Raw genomic sequence first — 12,452 nt, 5'->3', positions numbered from 1 at the left:
TGCAGACGAGGAGTGATCGGAAAGTACCACACCACTTTTCGAGGAGCTTTCTTCCTCTTCTTGTATCGAGTGACACCGCACACCGGACATATTGTAGACTCCGCGTGCTCGTCCCGATAAATGATGCAATTGTTCATGCACACATGGTATTTCACGTGCGGTAAATCCAGAGGACACACGATTTTCTTTGCCTCCTCCAAACTGGTCGGGCACTTGTTCCCCTTGGGAAGACGTTCGTGCCAGAATGACATGTTCTCGTCGAAGCATGCGTCGGTCATTTTGTGTTTTACCTTCATCTCCAGAGCCATGAGCGTTACTTTCAGGCGGGTATCCTCGGGCCTGCATCCTTCATACAACGGAGTAACCGCGTCTAACTCAAGTTGATCCATCTTGGCTTTCTCTCGGGCGGCAGCTCTTGCGTTATCCGTCTGCTTGAGAAGCAGCTCTTGAATATGAGGGTCCTGCACCCAGCACATCGATGGTCCAACGTCGTCTGCTCCGCCGGCATCATCATCATGTCCTGCATCTTCTACATGATGACTGTGTACAGCATCACCGTCGTGATCATCTCCTGGGGATTCTTCGTCTTCTCGCCCCCCCGAGCCGCGGTGGTTGTCTTGCTGCCCTTCCTCATTTCTTGCCCGGCCCCCATGAACGACTTCGTAGTCATCATCATCACCTTGCCACCGATAGCCATCCATGAAACCACGCAAGAGCAGGTGGTCCCGCACCTGCCCAGAATCCGGGTCCGCAATAAGTCTATTCAGCTTGCATCTTCGACACGGACATCTTATCTCCGTCTCGTTCTTTTGAAGCATCTCGGCCTTCGCGGACCTCAAAAACCTATTCACGATGCCTTCGGTCATCGTGCGGACCATGGTCGCCTGCGGGGTAGAGCAAAACGATATTTTAGAACCAAGAAAAAATTTGGCATGACTTTCCCTAAAAATAGGACCAAAAAGAATGCTTAATGCCAAAATTCTCGCCGAAACGGAAATGAATCAACATTCCGGCAAAATATTGGCAACTATCGCATTTCAAATACCGGTACACCTCCAAACACAAACACATATGCAACACCACAAACATATGCAACACCACGAACATACATAGATCTAGCTAGGCCATAAAAAGTGCATGTGCACATTGTTTGTAGGGAGAACAACATAAATATAGCTTCCCCCCTTACTTACCTAGCAAAACAAGGTAACTTAACCACTTAATTTTAATGAATCTATGGTGGAAATGAGGTGAAAAAGAGGAGGCACCCGAGACAAGGAGGAGGCGGTGGAGAGAATGAAGTGGGGAGAAAGTGAGTGTGGGAGGAGAGGCTGTCCAAAATATCTTGTTGCTGCCCACTTACTAATGGCGCACCAGCAACAAATGCGCCATTAGTAATCCAGGTTACTAATGGCGCACCCCCTGGCGGTGCGCCATTAGAACTTTTGCAAAAAAGGAATAAAAGCAATAATAAAAAAAATAACATTAGTGGCGCACCTCCTGGATGGTGCGCCATTACTAGTTACAACTAGTAATGGCGCACCACCAGGGGATGCGCCATTAGTATGTTTGGACAGGCGCACTAGTTCAAAAAAAAATTTGGTACTAATGGCGCACCGTGGTCAGGGTGCGCCATTAGTAGTTTCAACACTAATGGCGCATCAGAGGGTGGTGCGCCATTAGTATATACTAATGGCGCACCACTTGTCTGGTGCGCCATTAGTGTCATTTCCATCTATAGCCCTTTTCCTAGTAGTGTCATAAGCAGTTAAGTTATCTAAGCCGCCATTGGCGGTCAAGGTTATCAATCGAGCATTGCCTTTTGTTAAGCCGGTGATAAGAGTCGCCATGGCTAGGTGGATCTAACAACTACAAGTTTTGCCTAAGTGTTGCATAAACAAGTTTCACAGGTTGCAGCTATTATTTTGGATCAAACAGCTGTTCAGAAAAGAAAATATTCTAGACCTAAAGAAAAGTGCAGATGAGTTCATCAGCTCTAATGAGGCCTTTTTACAAGAAAAAGGGATATGCTAGTATTGAAAATGGATGAGAAACAGCTACGGCATGAGTTTTATACTTCTTTTGGATCAAAAGAGGCTGCGATGGAGAAACTACAAAGAACCCGTGATGAACAGCAAAGAATACAGAAGAACTCGCAATCCCTAATATGGATCTAAGGCGCGGAAAGGCAAAGACTTACGGCTGCAGATCTACTGCGGAGGGTCGCCGCCGTTCTCTGGACTGATTCAAGTTGATGCAGCGGCCAAGGTCGAGGAAGAGGAGGTGCGCTGCAGCGGCGACGGAGCTCGAGCGGCAGTAGGGTTGCGAGAGGAAGATGATGAGGAAAGGGGAGAATGAGAAGAGATCTAGTCGTGCCTATTTATAAGGGAAGACTGATAAGTGGGCGCGAAAAACTAGGAGGCCAAAGCCATGGTTATCCAGCCACAAGGACGCCTCGATTTTTAGGATGGTCATTAAGATAAAGATCTGTTGAGATATGCTGGACAAAATGTGCATTTATGGCAGGTGACATCATGGCGAGTTACCACAAATCCAAAGGATGACGTCATGGCGGCTTACAAAAAATTTCAGAAGCGAAGAGCAGAAGATTTTTCTTAAGTGTCGAAGATTGACATGAACCAATTCAAATCAATTTGGGGCCTGATGTTGGGGATATAACTATTAGGTATGACCCGCCCAGGAGGGGCCGGGTTATACCTATGAGTACTCTTGAAGCCCAAGACCAAGCTTGAAGATGGCGGTTCAGTTAAGGGCCCAAAGCCCAAAGGCGACTTAAGACCCATAGAGATAAACCGCCATATGTACATGACTTGCATTGTAAGGTAAGAATAGTTAGAGACCAAGCCGGACACTGTTTATGAGCCGGTCGGGACTCTATGAGCCAGTGGGCGTCGACCTCTGTATATAAAGGGACGACCCGGCGGTGGTTTAGGGCAAGTAACATCATATCGAGAGCTAGGTCAAGTGATTCTGCTCCCTAGTTAATCGAGACATAAGCAATCCCACTCAAAACTAGATCGTAGGCTTTTACCTTCGTCATAAGGGGCCGAACCAGTATAAACCCCATGTCCTTTGTCCCGATTAACCCCTTTAAGCTTCCTAGTTGCGATGGCTCCACAACTAAGTCCTTTCACTAGGACATCTGATGTGACAATTCCACGACAATCATCCTTGGCCCTTCCTATTAGGATTGTCAACATGCCAATGACAATGTTGAACAGAATTGGCGACATTGGATCTCCTTGTCGCAGACCCTTGTGTGTCTGGAAATAATGACCTATGTCATCATTAACCCTGATTCCAACACTCCCTTTTTGCGTGAACGAATCCACCTGGTCTCTCCAAGCTTGATCAAATCCTTTCATACGCAAAGCCTGCTGAAGAAATGTCCATTTTACCTTGTCATACGCTTTCTCAAAATCCACTTTGAAAACCACCCCATCTAGTTTTTTCGTGTGGATTTCATGGAGCGTTTCATGCAGAACCACAACCCCTTCTAGGATGTCTCTGTCCGGCATGAAAGAAGTTTGGGACGGTTGTACCACATAATGCGCAATCTGAGTAAGCCTATTAGTCCCAACTTTGGTGAAGATTTTAAAGCTAACATTAAGAAGACAGATCGGCCTAAATTCCTAAATCCTCACAACCTCTGTTTTCTTAGGAAGCAAAGTGATAGTACCGAAATTCAAGTGAAACAACTACAACTGACCCAAGAAAAGATCCTGGAACATCGGAAGCAAGTCCCCCTTAATAATGTGCCAACACTTTTTATGAAACTCCATCGGAAAACCATCCGGTCCTGGAGCTTTATTATTTTTCATTTGGGAAATTTCTTCAAACACTTCTTTCTCCGCAAATGGAGATTCAAAATATCGTTCTCATCAACTGCGAGCTGAGGAACATCCTCAACCCTTGACTCATCCAAAGAAACAAAATTGTCCTCCGGAGGCCCACACAGCTGCTTGTAGTAATTAGTGATATATGCCTTTAGGTTCTCCTACCCTAAAATCGTTCCCTCATCTTGTTCAAGCTGAAAGATCCTCTTCTTTTGGTGCTTGCCATTGGCAATCATGTGGAAGAATTGTGTGTTATCATCCCCTTGGACGATTTTGTGCACTTTAGCTCGCAGTGCCCATTTCGATTCCTACTCACGGAGCAGTTCTTTCAATCTTAACTCCGCCTCCACTTTAGTTTCCAGCTCGCTATTATCTAAGATGGAGGACTCATATTGTAAATCTAGGGATTGAATAAGCAAAAGGAGCCTTTCCTTTTCAGCCTTATAAATCCCACTCAGATGTTTAGCCCAACCCCGCAAGAGCTGCCTTAAATGCCTGGTTTTATTTTGCCAATGCTCAACATTCGTTCTCCCTCCTGAATCTTTAGCCCATTCTCTTGCTATTAGATCCAGAAACCCTTCTCTTTCAAATCACGCTGATTCAAAAGAAAACGTACTCTTGTTGCCCACATGCGTTGCCTCTCCCGAGTCCACCAACAATGGGGTATGATCGGAGATTGCACGAGAGAGCGCTTGGACCGTCACTAGGGGAAACTTATGTTCCCATTCAATGCTCGCAAGGACCCGATCCAGCTTCTCAAAAGTCGGGGCCGGTAATGTGTTGGCCCAAGTGAACTTTCTACCAGAAAGCTCAATCTCTCGAAGGTCTAAGCTTTCAATGATTGTATTAAACATAAACGACCATCTACAGTCAAAGTTAGCTTTGTTTTTTTCGTCCCGTCTACGGATAATGTTAAAGTCACCCCCAATCAGGATTGGGAGATGCTTGTTACCACAAATACGGACTATATCCACCAAGAAGTCTGGTTTGAGTTCAGGTTGCGCGGCTCCATATACCGCCACCAACGCCCAATTAAATCCATCGGCCTTTGACCGAACCCGAAACTTAACCGCAAAGTCTCCCATAACCACATTCCTAACTTCCAAAGAGTCGCATTTAACCCCAAGTAAAATCCCACCGGATCTTCCTCTTGGAGGTAGACAATGCCAATCAAAGTCAACCCCTCCCGACAGAGTACTATGGAACTGGGGGGGGGGGGGTAATTGCCCCTTCCAGTTTCTGAAAGGGCAATAAAATCCAGTTTGTGATATATAGAAGCATCCGCTAGAAATATTCTTTTAGCCAAGTCCTTAAGACCTCTGCTATTCCAAAAAATTCCTTTCATATTTCATCATGAAATTTTTTAGTGGTTCAGATCCTAGCACTTCTACGCACGGCCGACGCCAGATAAATCCTACGATTCCACTTGCGTTTCGGTTTGTTTTGGTCCTCTACCCGGTCCACACGACCGAGCTCGGTGGACTCATCCACCTGGGAAACACCCATAATGGAATCCCTTGGGGAATTAACGTATTCCTCCTCCTAGTTATCAGGAAGAGAAGGTGCCAGATCAGCACAAAAGCTATCAAGCACATTGACCCCCAAAGCATCTACATCAGAATCGTTCATAGGTTTAACAGCCGCTAGGTGTCTAATCATCTCTAAAGCACGCTCCGCTTCAAGATCCAAGAGATCATCAACGGACTTAGAAACTTCAATGTCATTACTACCCAGAGACACTCCCAAATGATTTGCGTTTTGAATAATCTCATCATTAGAGAAATGCAAGATAGAATTGGAAGTGTTGACTGACATACCAGTAGTGACCTCAATATCATGAAGCTTGGCCGCCCGCATGGCGCACCGTAGCTGCATGTCATCAACATTTGGATGATCCTGGAGGCGACAGCTCACCCGTCGCCCATCGGAAACAGGGTCCGAAATCCCTCCAAAAGCTATGATGTCGTCCCGAGTGACCCGTTGGGGGTAAGGCCTCCTGCCCGACCCCCAACAGGGCTCAGCTGAACTGAACTAGCCGGAGAGCTGCCCTGCATCGGCAGAGCCGGCGAAGCTTCACTGGCCATCACCGCCACCGGACTCGGCATGCCCGACGCTATCAGTCCAAGACCACCACCCAACGTCTAAGGAAGGGCCGCCCCTCCAGGGACGGCCTAGGAGAGGTAGGGACGGAGGCCACCTGCCTGCGCCCCCTCCCGATCCAGCATCTCCTCCGGTGGGCGGCACGTCCACCAAGGGAGAAGTAGGGGAGGTGGCCTCCTACCCACACTCCCTCCCGGACCGCCATCTCCAGGAGTGCGAAGAATGTCCGCAGTGTTGCACGGCGTCGCCGGACATATCATCCGCAAAGAAGCACCATCCCGATCGAGTATCGTGGGGGATCGGTGGGCCTCCTGCCCATGATCCTCCCTGCCCTCACAGCGAAGCTCCGAAGTCTGACCAAACTCCGTCCCTGGACATACCATCGTCCCGGAGTCCATCCCCGGGGATGCAGGGAGCGGCGGTGACACACAACCAGAAGCCAACACTGGCGGTAACTCAAACTCCACCGGATCGTCCACCTCCACTCGGATGCTCCAAAGACGACTAGGTGCAGACCGCGCATCAAAAGACCCAAACCGAAGTGAGTTCGTAGGAGTCGAGGAGCCGATCGGCCCCGAAGCAGACTTATCCGCCTTATCAGACAGTGAACCCGGCACCTTAGCCGTCTCCCGAGATGTGCTCTTTGGCTCCTTACTCTGATCTCCGAGGGCCCCATCATCCTTAGTCGTATCCATATCCTGGGTGTCCTCCCCCTCGCCCTCCTGAGGAATCGGAGTATCCTCAATCTCAATCTCAAGCACGTATGTGATGCTGGCATGTGTCCACTTGACCACATCCAGAACAAACTCCAAGCTGACAACACTAACAAGTAATCTCGCTGCACCATGTGCCCGAGTGAAAGGCATGTCCACCTGTTCCGTCTTCCCAATGAGAGAACCCATGCTCCAAGCTACCAGGAAGTGATTAATGTATATGCGTGGTGCACCATAAAAACAAACCCAGACCTTCTCCAAAGGCGTTCCCTCAGGCTCCTTCTCCTTCCACTCGTCAAACGTAAGGACAATGTTCGTACTCTGAACTCTGCACATGCCCCATTTCAGGATATGTAGCTGGTCCTCCTTAATGGGAAAATCAACCTTGTAAGTCTGTGTCTCCAACTTGACAAGGTCCCACTGGTGATTACCTGGAACAAGACCCTGCAGCTGTCGCACAATCTGTGCCTCAGTCAAACTCCCATTAGTAACCTTGACGACCGCTGAAAAAGAACTCTCATGCACATGCGTCAAAGGTACCACATCAAGTGACTCGAAAAACATAAGTTCCTGACAACAGACTCCATAAATGGTGACCACTGGCTTGGGGCCAGAAAGAAGTGGGCAGTCACCGGATTTATGCTGCGATCTACAGCAGTAATCACACAATTCTGTGGTACACTCTGCCACAAAATGTCCTGGCTCTCCACATCTATAGCACGGTAACTTCTTTTTCTTAATAGCCCACTTAGACAGCTTTTCACCATTCTGTTTATCCGGAACCTTTCCAGACATCTCGTCGTCAACCTTAGCAACTCCGGTGCTGGTCTCCGGAATGCTAACAGCAGCCAAAGCCCGGACAGTCTCTACAACCACCTCGGGAAGTGCTGGAGAAGGTGCCTGCCATAGAAACACGCAGTTCACAAATAATATGTATGAGGAAAGATAAACGTTGGAGACCCTGGTACAGCCTACGGTAAGAGAACTGAGCATCTGCACATAAACCATTAGCGATTTATTTTGTTAACTTGACGATGAGGCCCTTGAACATAAGCCTCCCAGTCTTGTTTCTGACATACCAACCAACGATTGAGACAACTATTATTTTGTTAACTTGACGATGAGAAGTCTTGCGGGGACCTCAACTATATTTCCACACCTAATCTCATCAAATAAATTATCTGAGATTCCTAGCAATATATTGCTGGTTGTGAACCAGCAAGAAATCTATTGGTGATATTTGTATTGGCGGATTATACAATCGCTCCCGTTGCTACTTGAGCCATTAACATACTTATACGTCTTTTCAGTACATGGTTACTACTTTAAGTGGAGAACTAGGCAGTAGTCGGCAAGGGTTGCAGTGGCGTATCCTGCGCCCAGGGTTCAACTCGTGGTTTTTTGGCGCCTCACCCGCGTGGGCTCCTTCTATAAAAATATGTCCTGGGTGCTTATGGACCTCGTTTTTCTTGTTACTACTTTATGTACTTATATCCATCAATATTTTACAAGAATTAAAATAAATATTGTTTGTTTTATTTTATGCGTACAAAGCTTCAGGTAGGAGTAACATAATGAAAGGATACAATGATTGGACTTGGCATATGGTTTTCAAAACCGTGTGGGTCCCTGATAAAACACATTGCAGTTTTTTTATTTGAAAGCATATTGTTTAGCATGCACAATATAAAACACCGGATAGCGTACGTGGTGACCTGAGAATTGTTTGTGTGTTTTGTATCTTGTATATACTATGTGGAAGGAAGTTTGGTGGAAAGTTCTTCCCTCTGCCGTGCTTGACTTAAACACCTGACCTTGATTGAAAGCTGAAACCATCTGGATAGAGCACAGCGTATGCGATTTCAAAGGGGAAGAGGATTGTGTGTTTCCTCCTAAACACAGGAGGACTGTAACAGCTTCGGATCTTATTGCTGCGTCATTAACAGGTAAGTAGAAACATGGTGGTGTTATGTTTGTGGACTAGTGTTTTTGTCGCTGGAATTTCCTCAGTTTTTAAAGGGTGGATGAGTACAACCCTTGAGTTTCTCAAACTAAATCCCTGCAAAAGCTCATGATTCCACGTACCACCTGTAGCTCAATCTTCACTAAATCGTGTGAATCGATGTGTGACTTTCTAGCTTTGTCGAGAAATGCATGATAGCTCTTTAATCAGCACTTTGACTTTATATAACCGATACTCCTATATACTATATCTCCAGATTTGAGTGTTTTCTCCTATGATAAGAAGCGTGAGAGAGTAATAGTTATAAGAAAATGAAGGAAGCGGATTTTTAAAGCTTACGCACCGGGGTCGAGTTATCCTGGCGCTTGGTCCCGAGCACTGAGCCTCGAGATGCGCGTCAGTTAGGGCCATTTATGCGAAGCTGTTACCGTGGCAGTCCTGGGTTACAGTACACATTGCTGCAGTCCCGCATGCAGGTTCTGGTCCATCGTAGGCTATGCGTAGTATTGTCTGTTTGTGCCGCTAGCCCGCTAGTATACACGTCCGTGACTCCGAGCATCTCGTCCCCATCACCAACACCTTGTTCGTTCTCAGGGCATAGTTCTATGGATGAGCTCCGAGGCGGCGTTCCCATGGAGTGCGAGCACGGCCACGCCCGCGCCGCTCAGCCGGACAACCATATGTACTAATTGGTTGCACATAATCTGTATGATTTGGGGCCGGTCGCTGCTCGTTATCTTCTGTCGCAACGAACTGCAGGTAATCAGATCCCTTGCCCTGCCCGTTTTCCTGGGATACAGATCCGTTGTCGCCGTCGCCGCCGGTCATCAGCTGCTGAACTCCTCGTCGGCGGAGCACTTCTATGTCTGCCTACCGCTCCACCGGACAATCTGATTTTCCCCCTCCCCTTCTCTATCCAGCAACTGTTTTTTCTTAAAGGATCCAACAACTGATGCAGCTACTCAGCTCTATCCCTTCTCTATGGTCGAACTCAGATGAATCCGCCGTCCCAGCATACTAATCGGGAGAGCACTATTCAAAGACTGGATGGATGCTGATTCACGGGTCTGCTGTGTCCCTTGTGAAGATGCCCACATGTATCTGTCTTTATCTGGAGTCTGGACAAGCAGCAGACGCCTGGAACAGTATCACTACTAGGGGGGTAGGCCAGATCACGGTGGTGAACCCCTGCAAACCACAGCGATATCAACATGCCACGTGATCCCAACGGAAATATGTGGCACAGATCCCCAAGTGTATGGACGTACAGGATAGCCAGACCGGGGTGCTGAAGCTCCGCTGAATGTTTTCGAGAAAATGAACATATTTGTTTGTTGCAGGATTTCCATTTCTTCATTGTTACAGATCAACATGTCTGCCGTAGCAACCCATAAGTGGACGATTTTAGTGCTCCTTGCAGCAAGTTTGCAGGCAGCCACTGCCGAGCAAGAGCATGAGCATCCTCCCATCACAATTGATCCGGGCTGCCCCAGCCAGTGTGGTAGGATGAGAATTGCGTACCCCTTTGGCACGAAAGTTGGCTGTTTCCTCCCGGGCTTCCAGGTCACCTGCAACAGCACCTTCCTTCCTCCTTGCGCCTTCCTTGGATCTTCCTTCCTAGGCGGAGCAATCCAGCATATTATCAGTGGGAACTACTCTATCGACGATCCAGATACTATCCAGGCGGACGACCGGATGGATACAACGCCGATGGAGCTCATGGACATCTCGGTCTCCCTCGCTGAAGTGCGGGTATTCGGCGCGGTTAGCTCAGATTGCCAAGGGAAGCAACCCTACCATTTCTACATTCGTCGAAGAACGTATGTCCCCTATGAGGGGCCTTTCCTCATCTCGGCGAGCCGCAATGTCCTCACCGGTGTCGGCTTGAATGTTGACGCCGTGTTGACCACTTCCATGTATGGCTCGGACTCCCTAGTCGGGTGCAATTCTGTGCCAAACTCAAAGGCAATCGCCAAAGAAGGGCCGTGCAACGGTCAAGGCTGCTGTGAAGCCGCCGTCCCCCCAGGATTGAATTTCGTCATGGCCATGGCTGACAAGAAGAGGACTGATTGGCGGAAGACCAATGCCAACTGCTCCTTCGCCATGGTGGTGCAGAAGACATGGTACAACTACTCCTTGGAGGATGTCCATGCAGACGAGGCCTCCTTCTCCAAGAAGTACCCGAGGGGCTTTCCCATTGTTCTGGACTTCACCATTGGAAATAGCTCGTGCCCAGCGCAGGGCCAGCCTCTACCTCAGGGCTATGCATGTCTCAGCGGCAACAGCTCGTGCGTGGAGGCAACCAACAGGACCGGTTATGTCTGCAAGTGTTGGGAGCACTACGATGGCAATCCTTACATCCCTGGTGGTTGCCAAGGTACGTATACATGACACTGACATGCTATAGATGACCATGGACCTTATTTTTGCTAGTATTACCTAATCCAACCAATGCTAACGCAGACATCAATGAGTGTGCCCTCCGAGAGCGGTATCCTGAACTCCGAGATCAGTATCCTTGTTCAAGTGGCGGGATTTGCAAAAACAGGCTCGGAGGCTATGATTGCCTATGCAAAACTGGGATGAAAGGCGATGGCAAAACAGGAACCTGCACCGAGAAATTCCCTCTACCAGCGAAGCTGGCTACAGGCAAGACCGGAATACAACATACATTTATCTGCGGGCCTGTTTGCTTTCTATGATAACCTTGAGATCAAATATACGCACATGCATTTACATTTAGTTGATGTAATTATGTTGTCAATTATTGGAGTAATAGAGAAACAGAACACCATGCTTTCCCTTCTGTTACTCGAGATAGATGCTGCGTTAGGTAACTGCACAAAAAGTTAGCATGACTCAACTAAAGCTTTTGACGAAAAAGGGTTTCCCCCCGCTTTGTATTCCAAAGCAACCAACCGATACAACCAAGGATAGGTGCTGGGGCGGAAGCAACACAGACACACCCAAAAGAAACGAAAGAGAAACAACAAGAGAAAAGAATGCCGACAACGGCGGTTCGACGGAAACGGAGAAGCTTCACGACCACTGCGCCCACCGAAGATCTCCCACCAAGCTCCAAGGCTCCGAAGCACCGGTACCAATCGGCACCTCCAAGAAGGACCGCGACGAGGACGACGCTGCTACCAAGGGTTTCCCCCGGTACACGACGAGGCGAGAGGAAGGGTCGCCCCTGACGCCCTCCAGGAAGGTCCGGCGGCACCCACTGGCGTCGCCGCGTCGGTGTCGGACAGGCCGACAGGGGTTTCCCCCGATCCCAACCTTCACCTCGGGTGCTCCGGAGCCTGCCACCAAACCGACCACCATCTTGCGCCACCATGGTCAAGAAGCCTCCACGCCGTCTCATCACGGCACCACGAGGTGAGGCCTGCACGACGAGGAATAGGAGCCGGGACTAGGGGCCGCAGCACCGTCGGCACGCGGGAGGGCACAACCTCCGCCGTCAACGATGGTAGCCGACCGGACACACAAGCAGGAGCCTACCAGGCCCATGTGCCCACAGGCCCGGTCGGGAACTCCATTCCCGGACAGCTCCCGCCATCGCGCTGCAGCTGGCACGCCATCGGCATCGCCGTCCCCCGTCCGAGCCGCTCCTCCGCCTCACCACACAGATGACGACGAAGCCATGCCAGGGACCGGCCCGCTAGGACCCAGATGAGGCCGGGAAGGCCCAGATCTGGGCCGGGGACGCGCCGCCGGCCACCGCACGCCACCACGCCGCCCTGCTGCCAAGGGCAGCACCACCACCGCGCCTACCGCCGGCGACCGCGCCGGGTCGCCGGGTCGCCGCCAAGCCGA

The 12,452-nt window shown here is 49.3% G+C and overlaps 1 protein-coding gene across 1 annotated transcript in view; it reads left to right on the top strand.

Annotated features, from left to right (window-relative positions):
• The first annotated feature begins 10,139 nt into the window (after window positions 1–10,139).
• Window positions 10,140–12,452, top strand: part of LOC119280163 (wall-associated receptor kinase 2-like) — a 4,063-nt gene continuing 1,750 nt past the window's right edge. The window contains exons 1-2 of the mRNA XM_037561115.1: window positions 10,140–11,010; window positions 11,097–11,282. Of these exons, the coding sequence (XP_037417012.1) occupies window positions 10,140–11,010; window positions 11,097–11,282 (1,057 nt within the window). The remainder of the gene's footprint in view (window positions 11,011–11,096; window positions 11,283–12,452) is intronic.

The sequence above is a fragment of the Triticum dicoccoides genome, chromosome 3B (genome assembly GCF_002162155.2).
Source record: "Triticum dicoccoides isolate Atlit2015 ecotype Zavitan chromosome 3B, WEW_v2.0, whole genome shotgun sequence".
Taxonomy (NCBI): domain Eukaryota; kingdom Viridiplantae; phylum Streptophyta; class Magnoliopsida; order Poales; family Poaceae; genus Triticum; species Triticum dicoccoides.
The sequence above is the reverse complement of the archived record's forward strand: the minus strand, read 5'-3'. Positions and strand labels throughout refer to the sequence as shown.